This window comes from Corvus kubaryi, unplaced genomic scaffold (genome assembly GCF_017639235.1).
Source record: "Corvus kubaryi isolate FWS band 111438036 unplaced genomic scaffold, C.kubaryi_AGA036_p1.0 37353, whole genome shotgun sequence".
Taxonomy (NCBI): Eukaryota; Metazoa; Chordata; class Aves; order Passeriformes; family Corvidae; genus Corvus; species Corvus kubaryi.
Genome location: NW_024581115.1, coordinates 5,748,808 through 5,774,158, shown reverse-complemented (window position 1 = coordinate 5,774,158; position 25,351 = coordinate 5,748,808). Strand labels below are relative to the sequence as shown.

The following is a 25,351-nucleotide window of genomic DNA, read 5'->3' as shown; positions in this document are numbered from 1 at the left end:
TAAGGTGGCCTGGTCGTGTCCCCCAGGACTCACAGGCATGAACATCCACCTCATGCCAAGCTACAGCACACTTAAAAGCTTCAAACTAAACACGAAGGGGCAACCTGCCCTTGGAGCCAGTCCCAAAACAACGCCGCTGGCATCAGAGAGAAGAACACTTAAAGCCTTGCCTGGACACATGTCTAAAAATCTCCAAAAATAGCTCTTGCTTCCCCTTTGAAAAACACTGCGGTTCCCAGTGCCTCACAGGAACTCTGGTTCTGCTCAGAGAAGCCACAAAATAAGGGAGCAGCCCAGAACTGATCTTTGAGCACATCTGGACTAGCTGAGATCAGCCTTATGAAGAAGGAAAAAAATAAAGATTTTAAGCAGCATGTGTCAAATCCAGGGACCTTTATTTCTCTGGAATGGAAAGAATTTGCCAGCCCGGACAAAAAATTGCAGGCGGCAATTGTACATTCTTTCAAATAAAAAATAAAACAACACACACACACAAGAGTTTGGCTCCATAAATTTCTGTCATAAGAAACAACTTTGAATTGTACACCAAGCTTTTTACAAAGCATCAATGTTAAGATGTTTTACCGTGCTCTATCACATTCTTGGCCATTTATACAGAATACGCCATACCAAATGCTACATCAGCTTAAGACATTTTTAAAAATTAGTATTAAAAAGATACAAAGGCATCTTGGCTTTCATTTGGGTTTTTTTTTTTTTTTATTAAGACATGGGAGTTTTCTTTGTTTGTTTTCCTAAGGAAGTCACTAAAAAAATATAATAACTTAATTCATAAGGACAAGATTGGTTAAAAATCCAGCCTTTCTTGCTTGGCAGCCCTCTGAGCTCGTACCTCTGTTGCTTCCATTAGCCTGTGAGCACTGCAGGCTGTGGGGTCTCAGCCTCCAGGTCTGCCCAGCCTCAGTTACCAGGTTTGTTCAGAGTTTCCACTGCAGCCAGGAAATATTCCTGGCCAAACACTAAAAGAGATCTTCAGCCAAACAGGGGGTTTCAATCTGGGCCAATCTCACATGGGTTTAGCCCTTTGTCTTTTGCTTCTTTATACATCCTTTGGAAGTCTTTAAAACGAGGGGCACAGCCTAACCTGGCCTCCCCAAAGTGCATACGTCCCGTGAAAAGGAAGTCTCCATCTCCTGGCTTCACCCCACACTCGAGCAAGGTCTTTATTTGTCCTCTCCAGTTCCCACTCTCCCCTGTCAGCTGAAAGACTTTGCTCTTCTGCCTGTACAGTTTGTTGACACGGACGTGAATTACGGATTCTTGCTCTTCTGCCTCGTTCGTTACGTTTTGAATGGAGCCGCTGATCACTGGAAACAGAAAAAGGTTTTAAGGATGAATTACTCAAAAATGCTTCGGAAGACCCTGGTCCAAACTCAGACCTGTGCAGCCAGGGGAACTGACTTCACTACAGCAGCCCAAGTTTTGGTTCTTTGTTATTTTGGGAGTTAAGATGATCTGGTAACCACCAGTATATATTTGCATTTTTTTATGGTTTATATTTGTAATCTGTCCAGCAAAGAGCAGACACATAGTAAATTTAAACAGAAAAAGAATTACATCAGAAAAATAGCATTAATCATGAAGAAGAATTCTAACAAGAAGATATATGCCAAATTCTCCCTGACAACCTACTTTCTGTTCTTCAGTCATTACAGATACAGCTAATGCTAATTTCCCTTTTAAAAGGGAAGCATGAACAATTATTGAAACTTTCGGTCTTTTGTCAAGTCAACCAACACTGTAGGGCAACAAGTAATGGCCTCTCCTAGATGCACCCAAATCCTTGACCTTCTGCCATGGTTGCTGTGTCACTCTGTCCACCCTGGGCTGGTGCCAGCTGGGCAGACAGTTCTGAGGTCCTCAGAACTCTCTGTGTACCCAGCACCCTTAGACCACATTTACTGCTGGTGGAGATTGCCAAGGGTAAGGAGGTGTCTGTCGGTGTTCATGGGGGCCACACTGGTACTGGGAGGAGAAGGGACAGGGGAGACAACAACTCACCGAAATCACTAGTGCAGACAGCCAGGAGGACCTCAGTGTCACTGCAGGGTCGGCAGGGAGCTGGGCAGGAAGAGTCAGAATTAGCAAAGGACTAGACAGCAGTTTTAAATAAAGAAATTTAAATAAATAAACCATTTAAACTAAACAAAAATGTGACTGACAAACACACACAACATGGGCACAATCTCCAAAGATCTGCCTGGCATCTCTTCCACTCCAAGAAGTGTAGTTAACCCCAGAGCCTCGGTGAGATTTTTGTACCCAAGCAGGAATGTGGATCTCTTTACCAATCCTGCTGGGATAGATTGTCTAGCAAACACTGCACACACTCACTGCACTTATGCAAAACCTGTTTTGGTACTGGGTGCATTTGCAAGGTGCTCTGCTGTAAATTCACTCAAAAGCTTTCAGATCATGTGTCTTCTATACTCTGATAAGCTTCTCTCTTACAGTTTCTATCAAGTGTTGTCGGGCCATTTAGTCATCACCACATCAAAGATCCAGGAGGTTACAGAATGGGGGAGGCAAAGAGGGGAGGAAAAAACCCCAATGCATGTGTTGGAGGGCGTTGAGGCAAAGCGGAAACTCGAGCCCATATCTGTTTGAGCTCAAGCAGCACAAAGACCATTTCCTGTACTGCTGGAAACACTTGGATATCTGCACTAATCTAATCAATGCAAGAATGTGGCTCCTCTTTGTACTCAGCCAGATATTTCTGAGGAGAAGGTGCTGTAGTTGCAATACAGATGTTTCTATAACACCCTGTTGAGTTCAGGAATTTGCTTATGATCAGGATCTGCCCTGCCTGGCGATGCTCAGTGAGTCTGTCCACAGTGGCACAGGGATCAGAACCTTGTCTGTCACCTGGTGTCATCTCAACACATCATTCAGAAAAATGGAAACCCTGGATCAGGCACAGACTCCAGCAAAGCAGGGCTCCCGCTGGAGACGACTGGAAGATGAGATTCCATCACACAGTCCATCACCAAACTGCAAACTGAAGCTACCACGCTTCTCCCCACCCCCAAAAAATTCAGCTTTTGAACCTCAACATCTGAAAACACTTAGTTACCAGATTCCCAAAAAGTCACGGCCTTCCTCTCCCCCCACCTGCTTCCCAAAGTTTATCCATTGCACTTGAAAGCAGATTTAAGCTTGACTCCACAACACGCAGCTGGTGCCGCCGATGCTCCCTCAGCCCTCCTGTCAGACAGCACAAGCCACTCTCTGACACAAGACACGGCAAATCACTTGTTTTTTCCAAGGACCCAGAAAGGCAGTGATCCAGAAAGAAGGATTATTGAACCAAATCCACCAGATTTGCTCCAGTCAGATGATTCATACACAGTGTAACACGCTGTTTAATAGGATTAAAGGAAATGTAAAATGCACATTTCTGGGCAGGGATATTTGAAGGAATCATTCAAGGAGCTTAAAAAGCTCCAAAAGAAGAGTCAAGGAATAGGAAAAATAGCATCTGGATCAATCACATTTCTGTTTAGTTTGAATGCCTCCAGGGCTTTCAGAAACAAGCCAGCTTTCCCTGCCCTTCTTTCCCCACATGCTATTTCAGCTCTCTTTTTCGGGAAAGTTTGGAAAATGTTTAATATAATGAGAAATGCAGAACCAGATGAAGCCTGGACATAACTGCAGTACTAGAATAAATTCAGGCTAAAGATACTTCAAGCTTTAGACTCAAGAGATTTTGATCTATGGCTAGACCAAACGCAGAAGCTTCACCTGACAAAGAAAATTGTAATAGAATCCCAGAATCATTCAGGCTGGAAAAGACCTCTAAGATCATCGAGTCCAATCATTAACCCAGCACCACCATGCCCACCACTAACCCCTGTCCCCAAGTGCCATATCCATACAAACACTTCCAGGAATGGTGATTCCACCACTTCCCTGAGCAAGTCTTATAGTCCCTAAACATCCTACTGTGGAGTTGTTTCATTCATGGCACCTATTAAATCCATCCAGGGAAAAAGTCCCTCTTCCCCAGCCTCCCTCTGGCCAAATGAGGACCTGACTTAGATCAACCAAATAGAGGGAACTTGCAAATCTGCACAAATCCCTTGGCATTCTCACATGGACACAAGCTCCAAAACAAAGTACAGCTGATGGACATCCTCTAAACCCACAGCTGGATTTATATTTCATTCTGCTAAGACCTCATAATAAAAAGGCATCTCAGCCTTTTTAAGTCTTGGTTTAGGCCAGACATCTCTGTAGTCCATCCAACCCCATCAGAAAATTGGAAACACCAAAATGACTACGGCATTTCTGCTCTCAAGAGGAGTGCAACACAAGCAACAGCATTAAAGATGAAAAACAAAATGCTTTAAAAGTGGTTCATTCCACTTAAATAGACTGACACAGTAATAAATCAAATGAACAAATCTCCATGCGTACACAGAACCAAATCATTTTAATTGTGGACCCTAGGCAAAATCCTGCAGCCTTTTTAAATACAAAAGGAAATTTTAAATGCTCAGCATTGCTCACACTAGATCATTACTTAAAACCTGCTTCAGGTCCAGCTGACTCATAGCAGTGTGGTGGCATGTGAGCTGCTCTAACAGCCATTTTCCACCACCCATCTCTGCAGCTCCGGACAGAGGAAGACCAAAAATCCTCTTCTGTGGGACAACTCCCACATCTGCATTCACAGAGTATCAAATAGATCTTGCAAGTGGCAAAAACAAGGTATGGAAGCACAGATGGGAAGCAAGTTGTGAAGGATTACTGCTGAGGTAAATGGACCATTAAAAAGCAAATAACATCCACTGGCTACAACCAAAGCCTCATTCCTATAAAGCCTCATAAAAGAAACTAAATCCTTAGGAGGTGGCAATGCCTACGCTTTCTTTTGAATCACAGCCATGAAGGAATCTGCGTGTTTAACACAAAAGTTCGTGACTTTAGCTGAAGTTCAGCACTCATTCCCTTTGGATTGGGCAGCAGGTGCTCTGCTCCATCTATAGGTCAAAATAACACACACACCTCAGGCTAGAACAGGAAGCATCCTTATAACTAAAACAAAAAATAAAAAACCAACCAAGAAAAGCACTTCACTCGTGCACAGCAGGTGAAGATGTTCATTTTCTAGGGAACTGGGCCTGGTTACTAAACAAGACAGCTGTGTTTGCCAGATCCTGACTCCCTGGGGATGTCTCGAGGGCTGCCCAGGTTCTTGCATCCAAAAGCCAGCCTGTGAACTTGCAATAACAATATCAACGTCAGCTGCTCTAATTCCTTTAAACTCCATGAGCCAAAGAGCCTTAATTCATACAGCAGCAGGGGAAAGGTGGGGAAAAAAAAAAAGATAGAAAAGCAACACTTTATTGAAGTCCTCTAAAGCCCAGATGCCTATAATTCAACTCCACCACCGGTGGCATAAAGCCTTCATTGTGCACGTCGGCTGCCGACTCTCCTGGGAGTGCCTTTGATGGATTTTGACAGTATCCTGACCTGAAGTAACCTGAGGCAGCCCTCTCCCTCCAACCCCCAGCCCAGTGCCTCCAAAGGCCTCTCTATTCACCTCCCCGCAGAGGGAGATGTAATTACATCATTCCTCACGAGCCAGCAGTCATGTCCCAGCTGCTTTGAGCGATTTGCCCTCTGAACCTGGTGTTACTGAGGAGGACGAGGCGATGCTAACAATAGACCGCACTTGTTGGCCAACAGCTTTGTCAGACACGTTGCTGGTCCTCTCCTGGACCTCTCCACGGGGAGGCAGAAACACGAGGTAAGAGAGAGGGATGTGCCCTGAGGAGATGCCACGAGCCTCAGGTGGTCCACAGCTCTGCCATCACCAGGGAGTTGGGCTGTCTGGACAGGATATTCCCCAATATTGTGGGTGGATGTGAGTGCCCCTTTAGTGCTGCAGTTTAGCACTCTGCCTCAGGAGCGCTGGGTGGGGTCCCTGTCCTCTCTCAGCTCACACACACAGCTCCAGTCCTTCCTCCCTTGGTTTGTGTGCACGTAACCCCCTTCTTTCCTTGGAAAAGAGGAGGTGGGGGTTATGGAGGGGCCATCGCTGAGGATGACAGCTCCCTGCAGGACACACGCAACCGAGACGTGCTGGCTCTGGCTGCAGGCGTCACCGAAACCACATGAAGGGGCCTGGTCTTCTTTTGAAACATTTGTATTTCAACAGCCACCCATGGGTCTGACTGACCTGACCTTACCCCAAAACCAGCTTCCAACCCACAAGCAAGAAGTTTCCTCTGCCTGTCCCGATTTTTCTCAGCACACTTCCACAACCTCACAGCTATCGAGAACACCCGATGAGCCGTGCTGCAGGGCTGTCCACACCATCCCACTCTCCCCTTAGTGAGCCCAAAAGACCTCCATCCTATGTCCCCAGATAGGCTGTGCTGAACATCCACCCCTGTGCCGGCAGCACGCACAGGAAGAGACACATCTTAAGCAGAAGTGAAAATGTTCAACACAAAGTAATTGCAGAAAACCACTTCACCGAGGAATACCCTTTGGTTTCATGAAGAAGCGGGTGCACGCGTGCGGTGTGGTGAAGGTGTGGATGGTGAGAGAGGAAAACACACAGCTCCTTATCTGCACTTCCGTGGCACGCATCACCCACACCTCAGTACTTCTGAGCAACCCTCCGATGAGCAATCAGACCTTTTAAGCACCAAAAGCTACCAAGGAGGTCCAGGCAGGGTTGAAGAGTTATTTTCTGCTAGTTTTAGGTTTAAATCTTTTGATTAAAACAAGTAGTCTTTTCTCTTCAAGACATTCAGGTGGGTTTTGCTGCAGCCCAGGCTGATTTAAGCCCAGCCAGCCTGTACTGCAGCACCTCCAGCCACACACCCACCTCCCTCAGCCTGACATCAGCGTTCGTTCCTAGGGCACAAAGGAAACCCACCCACACCTTTCAAATTCTTGCTGGCAGCTCTGTAATTGGCAGCTCTTGCTGGCAGCACCCGTACTGGAAAGGGCATCATGGGATGAGTCTCCTTCCTGGAAACACAGAGTACAGACTTCCGAGAGCAGATTCTAAAAATAGAGATGTGGTTTCTCCAATGATGGTGCGTTTCTCCATTATTTTTCTGTGTCCTAAGCAAAAATTATTATGTCTCAATTGCGTACAGGACAGTGATTTAGCTGGGAGACAAGAGTTTAGGGGCAAACATCATAAGAGCAAGAAAAAAAATTAAATCTTGCCCTGATCCTGCTTTAACTAATTATAAAGTGAAATAAATCCTTGTAATTATTTCTTCTTAAGTACACCTGTGCTTCCTCTCTGAAGGGGCATTTTGTCCATGATGCAAACCTCCCACAGCTCATATCCCAAACAAAAAGGTCTGCTACTTTGCAGTGGGGGTGGACAAGAATTTGATAACCACTCTGGTTTACCAGGTTGTGACTAGTCCTTTGCTTTCTTGATACACCTCAACTTTCCTCACCACCTCAGAAAGCTCTTCCTGAGCAAGCCAAAAAAACATTCAACCTCAAAACCCTCACCACCCCCACACTGAAACACCACCTAAAACTACATCAATGCATCTGCACTGTCAATGCATCTCGTATTTAAAAGGAACGTGCTGGCTGCGAGCTGAGGCCAGCAGAGCTGCATCCAGCACACCTGCATTTAACATAATACCTGCAGCCACACAGTGAGGGAAAACAGGGCCAGAAGACACAGAACTTCTCCACAGCTGGGCTGGAAATTACTGACACCCTGTCACAACACACAGAGGAGCTCTCTCATCACTCCTTTGTTTTACAAGGTTTTCCTGTCTTTGGATGGGAAAGGATTACAGGGCTTTCTGCAAGCACTGCACTTTTTCCAGCACGTCAATAGGAAAACACCAAGTCAAGGAACAAACAGGAGGGTTGGACTTGCGCTGCTCCCAGCTCTCTGGATCAATAAGCCTCAGACATGAGACCACGGAATCACAGAACAGCTTGGGATAAAAGGGACCTTAAAGATCCTCTCGTTCCCACCCCCTGCTCTGGGCAGGAACACCTTCCACTATCCCAGGTTGTTCCAAGTCCCATCCAACGTGGACTTAAACACCTCCAGGGATGGGGGAGCCACAGCTTCAGCAGTAACCTCACTATCCTCAGAGTAAAGAATTTCTCCCTAACATCTAATCTAAATCTCTCCTTCTTTAGTTTAGAACTGTTACCCCTTATCTTATCGTTATCTGCCCATGCAAAAAGACACTCTCTCTTTTTTTTGTTAGCTCCCTTTAAGGCTACAATGAGGTTTTCAAAGGGACTGTGCTTCTCTGATGAATACAAGCTTAATGAGTAACACAGTGAGAGAGTTTAGTGCTCTTCTGAAGGCAGAAGTGTTCATCCCTCAATCTGCTAGAAAGTTAATCTGAGCCCCTGTGCTGAGCAGAAGAGGCAACTTGGAACAAGGATCATGAGCACAGAAACAAAACTCGAAGGTTTCCTTCTTCTTACAGGCACAACACAGCCAAGATTTGGTACAGGACAAGGTGGTGATGGAGCAGCTGAAACGACATCATGATGCTGCAATGGACATGCTTCCCTGACCTCTCTGTATGAAGAGGGGATACTGGTGACTTTATCCCCTCAGAAAAGGAAGTGTCAATTCCCATTCCTTGCCTTAGCTCGTTTCTAACACTCAGTTCAACTTGCACACGTGTACAAGTCTCCAGAAGTAACTTGGAAAATACAGACACTGGCCAAGAACGATTGAAACCTGCAAATAAGTTTAATGAAATGCAGACTTTCGCAGGCTGTGGCATGGACTGTGCCAAGAGAATAGAGTTAATACCACTTCCTTCCTGCAAAGAAAGAATAAAAAAAGCATATTGTAAAACCTCACCATTAGAGATGTGATGACCTTTGTGTTCCGAGAAACGTTAGGACAAGAGATCATAAACCAGAAATTTATCTTCTCACAGAACTGTCTTCCAAGAGGGTATTAAAGTCCCTAAGTACCAAAGATTAACTATTTATGTAAACAATGTGAGGAAGAGATTTGGTACTAGGCAAGCTCCATTTGCAACAGCTTTCAAATTGAAACTTGGCTCAGCAGACACAGAGCACGTAAGGATCCTTTGGGATTGATGCCTTTTTGCTGTTCCAAGATGCAGCAGCCATTCTAACAAATGAGCTGAAAGGTCAGCTAGAAACACAGCCATTTGTTTAAAATTTAAAACAAAACAAAAGGAATGAAAAACCCACAGAGCAGTTTTTATTTAAGCAGCATTAGACATTATTAAACTCTACCTCCATGCATGAGTTGCACCAACCCAGGAGAAATGATGAGAAGTGTCATAGCTTCAAGACACTTCTTTCTGTCTCTCCTCTTTCTCCTTTGTGGCAAACCCCAGCACTGGGGTGGGCAGAGACAGAACGGTGACTGGATCAGTGCCAACCCCCAGCTCAGCTCCTACACTTACCCATTGCATCACAGCTCTGTAAAAACCCTCCATTACAGTCAAGTCTGCAATATATTGTGTCCAAAAAGCCCCACTCAGCAGATCAGATGTCCAGTTAAATTCCTCTCTCTGCTCTGCTGCAGCAGGGCCCAGCAAACGAGAAGTGTCTCTGCAACCACACCAGCCCACATTCCTGTGCAAGCAGCACCTGTACACATCTGCTTTTTTTTTTTTTTTTTTGCTTTCCCCTTCTCCCTCCCTAATTGCAATTAGAGGGAAAAGATGGCAACAAGATAACCGCTGGGAATTTCTCCTGCTCTACGTGCACAAGACACCACTATAAAGCCATAAAAAAGCAGCTCTATTTGTCTCTCTCACAGAAAATACCTCTTCTCCTTCCTCAAACTTACCACTACTGCCCAAGGGGGATTAGGAATGGGAAGCATGAGGAGAAACGAGTTGCTGGAAGTCAGAGGTGCCTCTGGATGGTTGAGGGGCTCCTCTGATCCCCTCTGACCTGCAGCAGAAGGGCTGGGGCTGAGTGTCCCTCACTGTCAGCCCACGAGAACGTGCCAGCACAGGCAGCTGCAGCATCGCACCCCTGTGCTGCCCACCCGCCACACAGGACCAAAGCAAATGCTTCCCCTGACTCAAAACCTGCCAAGATTTATGGCTTGGCTCATCCCCTCCCGAAATTCGTGCTGAAAATATTTCTTCTTTCTTCTAAAGAAAAAGTCATGCCAAAGCCTTGTAAGAGCTCGCACGGGTCAGATCAAGGAAAACGTGAAGTTATAAAGTTTTTGATGCCTTGTTGGGCTTTGTCTCCCATAGCTAGCACAGCACTCAGCTGAGATGTCATGCAGTGCTTGCACGGCAGAAAATGGACAAGTAAGGTGTTTTTCACTTCCATGCCCTGGGGAAATTGTGCAGCCAAGCACTTCTCCCTGCCCCTGCCAGGGCTACAGGAGAGGCTGGAGCCAGCACCTACTACCAGGCTGGAAACCTGCCAGGAACACAAAGCCTTCCCTCCCTCCCTCCTCTTCGGTCCGGTCCATTAATGCCTCCTATGGAGCAGAGGAATAGAATTAAGAACCAAGTGGCTGGTTAAAGTTAAACCCTGGGAGTGGAGTAATGACAGATCAAAGATTAAGTGAGACTTTAAAAAAAAAAAAAGCGTATATGCACTCAGCTCCACACAGGTCCTTCTCCTTCCTGTTTCTAGGAATCAAATTCTTTTTGGTATGTGGGAGAGCTCTGAAGGAACAAGGCCAGTTTTCATTATAAAACCATGTTATTTGACCAGCCCACTCTTGAGAAGGGCTGTGGAAGGGCTACGTCTACACGAGAGATCCTCGATGCTGCAACATTGTTCAGTTAGCCTAAAAAAAAAAAGCTACTTAAGATTTTTCATTTGCAACAGTAAAAGCTTTGAGATGTATCACCTACTCCTACTTAAAAGCACACAGTGCTCGATCCTATGAAGTTCATTCACCAGTTTCACATAGGAACATTTTTTTCCTCTCAAATTTCTGACATCCACTTGCAGACAGAAGAAATTGCTGTAAAGCTACTGGCAGTTCTGGTGGGGCAGAGGTGCATCCTGCACAAACGGGAATGATCCTGGGAGGCAGACAGGGCAATGGAATGCCAGACAAGCTCCGTGTGTGTATCCCAGCACCTCTGATCACTCCAGCTCTCCCAGGGCTTCCATACAGAAAGGATATGGGCAAACACCAGAGGTGATGCCCATTGCAGGAGTTAATGCTCAAATCCCATAAAGGAGTCAGGAGGTGCCCACACAATACAAAACCAAAAAAATCCTCCCACAAATCTGAACCAGCACCAAAGGCTACCTGGATCAAGGCTTCATAGGGCAGCAGCTTTTCTGACCCAGTATTAAACCTCCCAAGGTCAGACAGAACATATCACAGCTTTAGGTCCAGGATATCTTCCAAGTATCTGTGCAATATTACAGTGAATATTTTCTGGCTTCTAGCACAGATTAAGGTGAAAGAGATTTTCTGTCCTGCAAACCAAGACTCCCAACACAGGAAAGATTTGGCCCACGTCTCAGTAAGTGGGAAGAGGAATGCAGCTTCCCCGCCCTCTCATCCCTTCTTTAACTAGAGCCTCAGGAATCAGCAAACTAAACAGTTTTGCAGACCAAGCACAGAGCATTATTAAAGACTGCCAAGCAACTGGGCTGGATTGCAGCTCTGTTTGTGGGCCCATCTTTGGTGGTACACAAAGGTCAGCGCAGAGCAGAGCCCCAGCTGCCCGGACAATACACCTGACTGCTTATTGGTTTTGACTGCCCACTGAGTTGAGAAATAAGCTAACGGCATTTGTGGCCAGTCTAGCAAAAATAAGCTATTTGCTTCCCCCTCTCCCCTGCAGCTGTGTATTTATCACTGCAGCCCCATTGTCACCTCCTTTGCCCACTGCAAAACCAACTCCTGTCCGACAGCATCAAAGGGCAAGCAGAGCCAGAGAAGATGCTGGCAAAAGCATTTTGTTGGGAGAACAAGAGATTGAATTCGGACATCCACCCAATTTTGGTGGGGGCTTTCTTTTAGGTGAAGACTTCTTAGTCCAATATTTTTCGGACTCAGATCCCCAAAACATCATCCTTGCTCAGTTCAAGATGATGTAAGAGCGTGTACATTCCCTGAGCATCAGAACAGCACTTTGAAACCATTCCACACAGGAAAAAATAAGAAGATCAAAAACTTTGTTCTCAAACTCTCCCACCCAGTCAATCATTCACCACAAACCTGACCACTTCAGGCACATGAATAACTGGAGCAGGTTTCCAGCTTCTCAAAATTAATCCCACTCCAGGCAGTGTTACACTGCAGCCAGCCTGAGCCAGCTAGGTGCTGATCCATGACGCGCAGTTCAGTGACACGCCCTCAAAAACTAGCTTTAAATGGGTTTTTAGCACATTAGGGTTAGGGAATGTTGTTTATATTTTCAAGGTTACTTTGTACCAAGTTTGGGATTAGCCATTACTATGGGAAAGACAAAGTTAGTGTGGAAAGACTCCTGCAAAGAGGGGGAGCACACAGACAAAAAACCCCTTTGAAATATTGTATCCTATAACAGGAGTGGCAGGAGGATCCCTTATACGGCCAATTATTGAAGCGTATTTTGAGAAACTGCAATAAAGGTCGTTTCCTGGTGTTTTTCTCTTAAAGCTTGCTTATGACCTTTCAGAGAAAAGGCAAACAAGCCATCAAAGCTTTAAGTGCACAGGTGAGCCATCCAGCAAGGTGTCAGGCTTGTGTCAGGCTTACAGAGCAGATCCCTCAACTCTGCTTCGCTGTTCATGCTTCATTTCACCTGCAACCCCCAGTGGGAGCAATGCAGTATCAGCCTGTTCTGTGCAAATCATAGAGTCACAGGATGGTTTGGGTTGGAAGGAGCCTTAAAACCATCTAGCTCTAACCCCCCAGCCCCAAGAGGTGTGAGAGTTTTAACCTGCACGGGAAACAGGGAGGAGGAAAAATACAAAGCAAGCCATTTTTCTGATCTGATGGGGTGTATTGGAACAGACCCCCTGCAGCACCCAGCGCGCTCCCACTCTGCCACACAGCACAGTGCCAACATCTCAGATGGTCACAATTACTCAGGCAGAACCATAAAGGTCACGGGGACTTCCAGTTTAAGTGTTCCAAGTGCCTCTTTCCATCACCTCTTCTGCCCACGGCAGCGAGGAGCACGGTCACAGTTACCCTGGCTGAGAGCGGGCACACCGGGCACGGCCTCCTGCTCACCAGCCTTGGCACAAAACACCAGAAAGTTTCCACTCTGACAAGAAGTGAAAAATACACCAGTGTGAGGACGGTGAAATACTGGAACAGGACAGCCAGAGTAGTGGTAGATGCCCTAAACTTGGAAACATTCCAAGCCAGCTTGGATGGGGCTCTGAGCAATGTGGTCTAGCAGAAGGTGTCCGTGCACACTGCAGAGGGCTGGACTGGATGGACTTTAAAGGTCTCTTCCAATATAAACCACTCTGTGATTCTATGATCTGCTGCTTCAGGTCACAAAGCTAAGCAGCACATCCAACCTCCAAGAAAGAAAGGAAAAAAAAAAAAAAAAGAAAAAGATTGGATATTTGTGAGGAACCAGAGGAAAGCATGAGATGAGGAGCCTACAAACTGGAATGACAATAGAGCCCTGTGAGGATACCAGCAGAGATAGGGCAGATTGGTGCCCCACCCCTGCCAAACACACACTGCATTCAAGATCAAAAGTTAAGAAGGTTGCTTTAAAAAGCCATTTGTTAGCAGAAACATTGCTATAGCCCAAATACTTACGAGCTTTCTGAATTTCCAATCTGTTTCCTCAGGACAGTGAATTAACAGCATACAGGAAATAGCCGAATACTGTTAATTACTTAACTGGATTTATCCAGTTTTGCCTTGTTTTTCAGATACCCACCTAAGTGCTGTACCTCCTATGTATTAATATTCTCAGCCAGGTACCCAGCATTGTTAAAGAAACATATAAAACAGTTAATAGAACCTGCACTAAGTCTGTAGATGCCATCAAGATAAAGAGGCATTTTTGTTAAAGTTTGACTTCTTTACTGCACAAAAGCAGGTGGGTAATGAAAGGACTTTCAATATAGCTCTGACAACTAAATTACAGCCATCCCCATGAGTATGCAATGGGAAAAGCAAACTACACAGCTTGAACAAAGCTGGACCCAGAGTTTGAAGCAACACTCTTGAAACACAGACTTTAGGTAACAAAATAAAGGTCCTTCGGTGGGATGGGGAGGAGGATTCACCTTCTTCTCCAAAACCTTCAGTCAAACCTACAGATTCTTGTTCCAGATTAGTTGAGCAAAAGCTGAAGCATTCAAAAAGTAAATTACACTCAAGGGACCTTCACAGTTATCATAGAAATTTAATGCAAGCAGTCTGCTGTGGTGCAAGGCAGACCTAAACCAGGCACAGCTGAGCAGCTCGTGTGGGTCAGCACCTTCAGAAAACTCGTAGGGACTAAGTGGCCAAACAACACTTTTGCCAAAACCTCCACCTACTTGCCTGTATGGGCAGCATAGCTGATACTCAGAGTATTTTCTTCCAGCACAAGCAGAAGAGATTAGAATCAACAGAATTCAACGACTTAAACAAGTTCTGCTGATTCTCCAATGGCCTCAGGCCAAAATGTCACAGTGCCTCAGCTCTTCATTTGGACAAACACTGAGGCTGCAAAGCACGAGCTGGAGTTAATGGACCATCAGCGTGGACGGGAATGATAGAGGGGTGCAACCCAAAACCTAATCTGAAATCAAAAGCACTTTCAGTCAACCATCACCTTGGATATGAAGAGAGAACACACCCATCAAGATGCTTGAATTGCCAAGGTGACCCTTATTAGGGACTACTCCCACTAAATGATGTCAAGCACTGTGGCATGTTTGCCTTCACTCCTCTTCCCATCTTAAGAAACTACAACCCCACAGAAATGCACTTTTTTTGACTACTTGTTTTGTTTTGGTTTGGGTTTTTTTGACTTTTTCTGTTACTATCACAGTAAAAAACTTTCCATACCAGATGTCACCTGAATTAAAATCTATCAGTATAGTACAAATTCTTCCTACAGTTAGGAAAATCTTGAGAGAATGTGGTAAGGCAGAATCAGAGCCAAGAAAAGGGTTAAGTCCCCAAAATCCAGAAAATTGTTAAGACTGCCTTGTCTCATTCAACCTTTCCAAAAAAAAGAGAAAGGCCAGGTCAGAACCTGCATATGTTTTCTACTGAAATATTTGCTTGACTCTGATTAAGTGGGAAAGAATGGCTGTAAACTAATAAAACTTGAGGATTTCTAATTAAACCACAGGCGCCATGCCAAGCATTGTTGATTTGTTGATGCACCCTGCAATGTCAGGACTCTAAGGACACAACAGGTCATTAAACAGATGACTTACACCCTTTAATCAGCACTGGGATGCCAGGTTAGGAAGAGAGAGTAAACTCAAGGGCAGAGTACAACAATTATCACCAGGAAACAAACAGAGCATTTAGGGAAAGCAGGGAGAAGTTGTTAGCGAGTAGTTATTGCACAAGGAAAGGGCTGGATTACTGAGCCCCACACCTGGGTTCTTTTATGATAGTCATCTCCCCACTCTGAAGTAGAAAGAAAATCATGCCATATTTACGATTTTCAGCTCTCTGCCATCAGGAGAAGCACTGCAGCTTCCTCTGCCCAGCACATCTCAGACCCCATCTACAAGAGCATCTCACATCTTTGTCACCTCTTCACACCTACTGCCAGCTCTGCTAAACTCTGTCAAGCTGCAGCTGAGACACGAGCAGCCTCGTTTTTCCAGCGTGCAGCAGTCAAAAACAGTCAGCCACGTTTGCAAACAAGGGACAGAAGGAAGGTTGGTGGGAAATGCAGAACCTTAAACCCAGTTTCCAGCTCCTTTAAGGTCAGCACTTGCCTCTGACTTGAGCCTCCTCTCCGGTGAAGAAATCTCCAGTGATTTCAGTGATTGCAAACTCCCCCTCCAAACGAACAGCTCAGTAAAGGGCATTTCTTCTGGGATTTCACAGAAAAGCTAGAAGCAGCTCCAGAAGAAAGAAAGTCCACAAACTGCAAAGAGCCTCAAATATATTGCTCTGAGGAAGCCTCACAAGGCAGCTATTTGGCAGTTCCCCCACACATACAGATATTTATAGGAAAATAGAGCTCATCTAAGTGTGTAGTGGAAAGAGTCATGTATGGCATTTTCATCGTGTTTTCACCCCGTGCAGCCCCTCCCTGGAGTCTGGGGATCCAAAAAAAAGGCAAGAGAAATAATTTAAAATACAATAGAGATCCCTAGTTTGCCCTGAAGGTTCTGCTGATGAACTATTAAAAAGCTTCTTCTGGCCAAACAAGACACTTGGAGAATGGAGCAGATTCCCCACCACATTGTTTCATAAGACAGCACTGAAATTCAACCAGTGTCTGTTACAGCTGAAAATACAGCAGTCACTGAAAAAGTGATTTAAAGTGCCTATTAAAGAGGAAGGCTGTAATTGGATTCAGTCCTCAGTTTGACTTCTGAAAGTCTCTGAAAAAGTACTCCCATCAGCTCTAAAAAACTCCAAGATTCTATGTGTAAAGAAGAGCATTTAGTTCTGAAAACACAGCAGTTTGTGCTGGCTTGTGATGGTAAAGGATGTCAGCAGCAAGTCCTCAATGCTAGCAAAGCTCAGGAGAAACCCCATCTAAGTGCAGACTAAACCCAGCAGTGACAAGCAGTGTTTCTGTCATATTATTTCATTACAGGAAAAAGCAATTGCAACTTTTTTTGGAAAAGAAAAAAGCACAGGACTTTTCTTAATAAGTTTAAGTGACTTCTCATTAGCCTGTCTGTGTCTCCATCCTCACAGCCTGGCAGAGAAAGCAGCACTGAATCTGGGAACATTCTCCAAATAACTGATTAAACAATGTATTTATGTCTTCTGCAATGGAATTTTACTACATAGCTGACATTCTGCACAGTGTATTCATCTTTGCACAGATGATCTTACTGGGAAAGCAGCTCTGCAGAGATACCCCACTTCATCAGCAGCACTTTTTGGATGCAGCAGAGCAGTCTGCTTAAAATACACAACACCCGATAATGAGCTACCAGTTGTGAGCAAGGCAAAAGTGATGGCCGTGACTTAAAATTTGGAATATTTGTGTTTATATTTTTCTTGTTTTAATGGCAAAGCTGCCACCTGTCAGTTCCCGGGGTTACTGCATCAGCCCTGAGCCCAGCTCTGCTCAGCTGAGCTGAGTCCAGCTCAGAGCTGCACAAAAATAAAGCCCCATCCGAGCTGGCGTGACAACATTTAACACTGTCAGGGCTGCACAAATACACAAACACACAATCCAGAGCCTGATGTGGAAAGCAGCCAGGGGAGAGGAGAGGATGGAACAAGTTCTGCAATCACTTATCCCAGAGAAGATATCCCTGGGACACACAGTTGCAGTTTAATTAGTCACACCACCGCTTATCAAGGAGCATCTCAGGCAGAGCATGTGGCATCAGCACGGCAGGGTCTGGCCAGCCTACATAGGGCCCTTGGGCTCCACAGCCTCACTAAACATCGGGTTTGCCCTGGGCTGAGTCATCCCAAGTGTGCTCTGAGGACTCTTCCTGCTGCCATCACCCAAAAGAGCAAAGGCAGCCCACATTTCAAAAGAGAAACCTGGTTGCCACAAATCTGGTTCCCCACTTAAAATACCTAAACCTTGAAACCCTCGAGGTCATTTGAGACAAACTACCCTAAATCTGCTGTCCCTTGGGCTAGTCTGGAAATCCCCCCTCCTTGGTTTTGGGGATAAAAGCTAGAGGCAATTCTGAATGGGTAAGATGCATGAACCAGATACCACCTATCTAAAGGGAATTCCCCTTTCTCCCTGTCATCCTCCAAAAATTCCAGTTTTTCTTCTCAAACTAATTGCTCAGCACACTTAGGTCCCACCTAGAGCCATTGTTCCAAATGCTATTTAGTACCAGACTTTACAGGCTTCCAGTTTGTCCACTCCTCTTTCCTATAAGCTTTTCATTGGAGTAAAGCTCCCCACTACAAAACTTGCTCTTCATAATGGTTGAGAGAGAAGACAACACTGTCCTGTTAAAGTATTGTCACGGTGTTGAAGAGCTCTGCCATGGCACAGCAATGCTCAGGAGAATGTAGTAAGGAAAGCTGAGGAAAGAACACACCATTTTCCTTGTTTAAATAAAAAAAAAACCAAAAAGAGAAAAAGCAATAATTAGGTCAGCAAGTAGCACTACTTGCAAAGGGGAAAAAAAAACACCAAGGAAAAGGAGTGCCTCCTTGTTCAAATGTTTATTATTCAAAACATGCAGCGAGGTCTTAAAAACTGAGTAAAAAAGTAGTTAGAAAAGTGTTACAGCAAGGCTGGGAAGCCCAGCTCAGGCTGGAGTTCAGCGCAGGGTAAAGCCACCTCCTGTGACACACCCCACCCCTGCAAGGGGAGAATCCTTCACACTGTGGCCCTCAACAAATCACTGGAGTTCAGCCTATGCTACCAGCTCCCAAAATACAGCAACAAAACAAAAACCAAATCAACTCTTCTGCAATATTTCTGTTTATAAAACATGCCCTTAAAAGCACACGAAACTCCTCTCCAGCCACTTTTCCGCTCACTCCCTCACTCAGCATCTGTTCTGCATCCAACACAGGACGTGGATGTATGACAATAGCCCGGCACTCACCAGAAGCTGTGTGCAAATCAGCTGCTATCCCCTTGCTCATCAGTTCGTACTGGAAGCCTGTAATCTTCCTGCTAATGTCCTGCTGAGGAGTGGCCTCCACAAACAGGCCCCCTTGGTCGTAGCCGAAGCAATACACTCTGCTGGGGCTGCGGTCTCCATCTCGGACCAAGAGTTTCAGTTCTCCAGTTTTTTCCAAATAAATATTTGCTCCTGCAGAGTCTTTGAAGGGCTTTATGCAAACAGTCAAGTGTTTGTAAGAGGCAGGTGAAATATTGGGTCGCAGGTTGACTATGAGTGCTCCCGTGGGGTACATCCACTCTATTGACCCTTCCGAACAGCGGAGGTAGACCTGTTCAACATCCTTCCTGTGAGACTCGTGGGTTAAGCCACTGGAGGAAGAAAGAAAGAGAAGGTTAGAGAAATGACAGAGCTAACAATGTGGATGCCAGCCTCAAGACAAACAAATGCAGGAAGCCCAGGACATCACTGGGTGTTGGCCCATCCAGCTCAGCAGCACAGGTCTCTTGCAACACTTCGGCCTTAATATTATGGGACAATTTTAAATCATCCCCCAAAAGAAAATGTCAAACCACTAGTAATAGGCTTCAAAATTAAATAGGATATAAGGCCACGATCAAAAGCAATTAAATTACTACAGGCTCAGTTACTGCCCATCAGCTGAGCTGTGCATACTGAGTAAAACACGTACGCTCAAACTCCCTTCCTGGTGGCTCAATCCAGCATGTTCTCCAGCTTCACAGATCAGACTCCACCTTTTTCCAAGCACTTTGTTCCCCTTCCAAGTCTATATTCCCAATGGATCTGAAACTGGGAGGGATGCCAAGCTCACCCTGTAAACTGCAGCGAAAGCAATGCTCTATGTGCTACTGATACCCTCTAGCCCAACTGGGCAGCCCCAATCTCCACACTGGGAGGTAGCGAGAGGAGAGAAGACACCTCACTCCTTAGTCATAGCTGGGGAAGCACTGAACTGAGCTGCTTTTTTCGGTAGGAGCTTGTTCCTCCACTGCTCCCCAATATGAGGTTTAAGCTCTGTTTATCACTTTCACTGATGGGCTACAAGAAGACACACAGCTGTGGGTGCTCAGCAAGAAAGAGAACATGTGGCCATTTACTATGGCCAAAACCAAACACCCCAACAACCATTTCACAGAGACCACAGAGATGGGATAGGCGAGGAGCACAGGGTCCCAGGGCCAGCTGCTAATGAGAGGAGAGCAAACCACCGTGTGTAAGCAGAACGAGTAGTAAATCCCCATGGCTTGTTTGCCCACAGCCTAAGCTGAAGGCAGCTCCAAACAACCCCTGCTGCCTACCACTGATGCTGGATCAACCCCACCAGCTCTTCACCCAGAGTGACTCAAAGCCCCAATACAGCACTGCACAGTGCAGGCACGGCAGCTGGAAGAACAAGTTGTGGGAAGCCTGATTTATTGGCTGCAGGATTTGGGCCATTAGGGAAAAATCCTTTGGTCCCAGTCTCTGTCCTGTCACAAACCTATTAAGAGAGTATGAGCAAATCACTTCAGCACCAAGCTTGTTTCTCGTCCTACGCTCCGAGCAGCTACTTCCCAAACACAAGCATCTTTTATCCTGTGCCTGTAGAGGACTACCCAAAACCAGATTCTCCATCACCTCACAGGTCTGCTTTGCAAGACTTTAGGGAAGTTTTACAACATTCCCACTTATAGGCAGATGAATCAAGACAGGGAAAAAATAATTTTAAATGGTTAAGTGATTTGTCTGAGGTTACACAGGAAATCTGTGGCAAAAACATATTTTAGTGTAGTGCAAGTGATGACATCAAGTTCTGGTTCCTCAACAGAAACCTCCAAATACACAGTTCCCCATCCCAAAGATATATTCGGGTACTGAAGAGGGTCTAAATTCAAGTCAGCACTTAGAAAGTAACTAGAAGCAATGTGTAAAAGGGAAATAAAATAAACCATATGGTTTGCATTTACTGTTGACGTGACTCATTATTGTGAGCGTCGGTGTGACCCACTTGATAAAGGTTATATGAGGAAGCTCAGAAAGAAAAAAGTCATATTTAATAACAATAGAGCCTCCAAACATGTGCTTTGGAAGAATCTTGAAAGCCACATCAAGAACACAGATGAGGAGAAAAGAGGGACAAGTTTTTAACCTTTAGTCTCTTGCCCTCAAATTCAGTAGTACTTAACACATTCAGGAAACTTTACTTGCAAAGGGATATTTCAAGTGGACTGTAAATCCACATCTGGTCCACAAAATCAGTTTTCACCACAGCACACACATGATGCCACTCAACAGAAAACACAGCAGTCTGTTTATGTGCAAGCCACAAATAAATAAAATTAAACAGTGTAAAGGTTATCCCTCAGCAAAGGGGCAGAAAGTTACCCTCACACATCACTTGCCCCTACTCAAGACATCAAAACAAGCTGCAGAGGTTTTGCATGACTTAGACTGGCACATTCCAGCCTGAGTGCTTAAACAGAAGGAAGACACCAGGAGCAAAACTCTGAACTCATGCAGTGAAACTTCTGTTGCAAGTGATCCCAACAACACTGAGGCAGTGAATTCCTGCCAGAAAAATAAAATAAAAAAAAAAAAAAATAAATAAAAAATAAAAAAAAAAAGCTACGTTAATTTCGTTCAAACATTCACACTGTTCAAACAAAAAACAGGGTGGACTCTGAAATTATCTTCTGAAAGCCAATTATATCCCACAGGCAAGAGTGATGCCATTAGATACATCAAGCACAAGTACCTGCACACATTAAGCCTTATAATAAAGGATGACTCAAAAGTTAAGCAGATTTCAAAATACATGTTCACATTATTTAACAGCAACCATCACCATCCAGTAAAACCTGTCGCTTTGCTTTCAGTCAGAATGATTTGTCATCACACTTGAGAGACTGTTTAACGCCCGGTTTAGCTCTCATTAGCCACTCATCACACACACCATGTCCACACAGCAATGGAGACCTGGGAGACTTTATTCTCCCAAGCTCGCTTCGGTTTTGGTTTTTTGATTATATGGCAAGGACATAGGGCAGATGTTTCATGGTTGCAATGATGGATGAGCCATCCATCACCTGTTTTAAATGTGTGCTGTTTATTGGGACTTATTTCTACAACAAGCTATTTCTACAGCTACTTCCTCATACCAATCCATGAGGACATCCTGAATCACTGCATCTGTCTCCTTGCTGTCTCCCTTCCTGGCTTCAGCCATCCCCTTACGTTTGCCCTGAAAAACCTGTTACAATATCACTGCAGTGAGCTCTTAGGCTGCAATGTGGAACAGGTGTTATTTAAAGAAAAAGAGAGGAATATTCACACTATCTACTTAAGTTATTTATTTACTCTACTAAAAATGTCCTGAAGAGCCCTAGAAGTACCCATGTCCTCCCTGCACCCTGCAATGAACACAGGGAACTTTTGCTCCTAACTTGGAGATTTTAATAAGAGATGACAGTCTAGAGAACATTAAGAATTCCTCAGAGCATCCACCACACCAAGGGCAAGATTGATGGACAAAAGCAGCGACATAAGAGCTGAATTCTCTGTACTGCAGATTGCAGTCCAACATGCCAGGCCAGCATATCCTCAGCCTGTCACCAACTCCCTTTTGCCCAAAGCATCAAGAGGCCATTGCAGCACAAAAACCTGAAGTTACAGCAAAAGTAATAACCAAACATGTCATAATGAAGTTTCTGCTTTCTCCTGAACAAAGCTTTCCTGGAAGCTCTCTGACAAGCTATTTATTAAGATGCTATTATGGCCTGTACTTTAATTGCAGGTGTCAGGATGTGCATTGCATCAGAGTTCCCTGGAAGCATCAGGGATATCTATAGGAATCCTAGTGAAGCTCTTCATCCTACTCAGAGGTATAAGCTCATCACTTCTCCACAAGCTAATAGGGAAAAGAAACATATCCAGAACATTTTGGTTTTGAGACCGTTGTTTTTAATATACACAAGTGTATAAAGGTGAGAAAACATCTTGAGGTTTACTACAGAAGAGGATACGACTCTCAAATCCACCAGCACAACCTATGACTTCACTGTGGGGAAGAAAGACTTTGTCTGGCATTCTAGTTCATAACTTTTCCTAACAATCAATACAAAAATCATCACATGACTTCAAAAATATTATATTCCCCATTAAAAAAAAGTTCTTTCTAACCCATATAGTTCTTAGTATCCACACTGAAATATTTAATTAATTATATTTACTGGTACCTCAAATTACTTTCCTTTTTAACTGCTGTGGTTTTAGGACAAATCAGATTATACTGAATGGCCTTAACACCACCAGCATTTCTGACAACCCCTGTTTGCCACCAGTAAGGCCTAAGTCAGCTGGGGTTACTTTATCCCCTCCCAAGACTCCAGCCCACCTGGACTCCAAAACTCTCACACAAGTCAAACCACCCAGACTAAACTGTGCTTTTCCTTCCCTGCCCATCCAAAAGCTTCATCATGAAGCTGTCACCACTTCAGCTCACCAGAACAACAACAGGTGAGTAAATCCAAGCTGGCATCACCAGGTTCATCCCAAACTCAGTTACAAAATTTCACTTCCCCTCCTCAAGCATCACCCCCTTAGTTGATACTCAAGGCATTGCTTATTCCAACCCTGCTCAGGTGACATGAGTGGTCACTGCTTGCTCTAAGAAAACAGGACAAAAATAAGAGCCAAACAGGACACAATTGCAGGGGTTTGTCACCACTCTTTTAAAATACTTGCTGCAGTACCAGGTGGTAAGGTCCAGGTAAGTACCACAGCTGGGATGCTTTGGAATGAAAGCAGATACAGCATTTTCAGCAGTTTTTTTGGTAAAGAAAAATGACACAATTAGGAGTTTGCCAGAGGTTTGATCGCTATCAAGCAGACTCGTCTTCAAGTGGATTCACTGCTATTAACTATGCATCAATTATTAAGAAAACTAAAAAAAAAAAAAAGTAAATAACAAGCACCGTGTTTCAGACAGCAACAGATAAGAAATCGTGATGCTGAAAGTCAATCCAATTGTTTCCCCACTTTGAATCCTCTCTACTCCAAAACACCCAAAACACTGATAAAGGCCAGCCAAACTTTTACGTTAAAGAAAGTCAGAGCTGAAGAGTCTACTAGAGTTGAACCATTTTACTCTTCAAGTCAGTCTGACCCAGCAACACTCGCTAGTTGAGCAGAGTTGCTCTTTTAAACCTATAAAGAGAGGAGAAGGTCACAGACCCAACCACACGCGTTAAACATATTACAAGCAATTAAAGGAAAGATAATTTGGGAGATAAACACTTGAGAACTGGAGAGGTTTCTCAACCGGTGCAATTAGAATAAATCAGGAGCGCGGCCGCCGTGCCAGCCCCTGCTCCCAGAGCTCATCACCATCACCATCACCTCCGCGGGGCGAGTGCCCGGGAGCAGGGAGTGAGCCCTGGGGCTGCGGCGCGGCTGAGCGCGGAGTGCGGGAAGCGCACGGAGGGGGAGGGAAGGGACGAGAGGGGACGGGAGCCAGCAGGAGCCCCGGGGAGGGACGCGCTGGCTGCGGCGGGAGCGCTCCGCAGGTGCAGCGCATCCCGGGCCGGTCCCAGCGGGGCTGCCTCGCTGCTTCCCCGGGCGCGGCCGCCGCCTCCGCCGAGCGCTGGAGCCGCGGCGAAGATGGTCGCGGGGAGAAACTTCTCCGCGGCGGACTTGGCACCGCCCTCCCTCTCCCAGCCCCCCGAACAGCGCCGAGGGGAGCCCAGCCCGCCCCGGCCCCTCAATCCCGCCGAAGGCAGCCCGGCTCGCTCCGGTCCCTCCATCCCTCCCTGCCCGGGGGCCGCTGCCCAGCGTCTCTTCGCGGCGAGCCCGCCGGGAGCGAGGGAGGCAGATCCGCCCCTGGCCCCGGCTCTCCGCCGCCTGCCGCCCCGTTCCCCGAGCCCCGGCCGGGCACCGCAGCGGGAGCGTCTCCCTTTTGTGTTCGGCATCGACTCCTTCCCCCGGCGGGACGGCGATGGACGTGCCAGTCCCCGCTCCCCGCTGGCCGGGCAGGATGTCGCCTCACCTCCCCTTCCAGTTGCACAGGTCGCTGGAGTACTGAGCCGCGGCGCCGCCGCCCAGCAGCAGCCGCAGCCCCAGGAGCAGCGGCAGGAGCCCGGCGACCGGGGCGCTCCGCATGGTCCCCCCGGCCCGGTGCGAACGCGGTGCAGGCGGCGGGGAGCGATGTGCGCAGCGCCCGGGGCTCGCCTACATGGTGGGGAGCGCGGCAGGGCGGCGCAGCTACCCCATCCCCGGCTCCCGCATCCCGGCTCGGCGCGGCGCCGCTCGGCTCTGCCGCTCGCACCGGCTGGCGGCGGGCTCCCAGCTGAGGGGCGGGAGCGACTCGGCCGAGTACCGGCTCCTCCTCCCCCTTCCCCCTCCCGCCGCTCCTCCTCCGGCAAGGCCGGCACTTGCTGCGCCGGCAAAACGCGGCGCCGGATCGGGAACAGCGGCCGCCCGTGGGTACGGCCCGTCCCGGGCTCCGCCGCTGCCCCTCGCCCCCTTGGCAGATGCCCTGGCCCGGGGTGAGAGCCCGCTCCGCTCCTGCCCTGCCTGGGCCCCCCCGTGCTCCCCTGTGTGGGGAAGGGGTGATGACGGGCAGGACCGAAGGGTTTCGTTTGGCCGGGAAAGTTACTGAAACCCACCCTCTGCCCTGCGGGCGGCCCGC

The 25,351-nt window shown here is 46.4% G+C and overlaps 1 protein-coding gene across 1 annotated transcript; it reads right to left on the bottom strand.

The window, feature by feature from the left end:
- Nucleotides 1–378: 378 nt before the first annotated feature.
- On the bottom strand, nucleotides 379–25,002 carry METRNL (meteorin like, glial cell differentiation regulator). Its single transcript, XM_042032727.1, has 4 exons — nucleotides 24,710–25,002; nucleotides 18,649–19,037; nucleotides 2,023–2,082; nucleotides 379–1,328 (listed from the first exon to the last, which is right to left on the bottom strand). The coding sequence occupies exons 1-4, from the start codon at nucleotides 24,820–24,822 to the stop codon at nucleotides 1,012–1,014; spliced, it is 879 nt and encodes a 292-aa protein (XP_041888661.1). The 5' UTR covers nucleotides 24,823–25,002; the 3' UTR covers nucleotides 379–1,011.
- Between the last annotated feature and the right edge of the window lie 349 nt (nucleotides 25,003–25,351).

Bases quoted from the DNA above. Each gene is read 5' to 3' on its own strand.
- METRNL (XM_042032727.1), bottom strand. From the start codon at position 24,822: ATGCGGAGCGCCCCGGTCGCCGGGCTCCTGCCGCTGCTCCTGGGGCTG. The intron at 19,038-24,709 runs GTGAGGCGACAT...TTCTTCCTCCAG, and splicing joins CTGTGCAACTGGAAGGGGAG to TGGCTTAACCCACGAGTCTC. The intron at 1,329-2,022 runs GTGAGTTGTTGT...TTCTGTTTCCAG, and splicing joins TGTCTGCACTAGTGATTTCG to TGATCAGCGGCTCCATTCAA.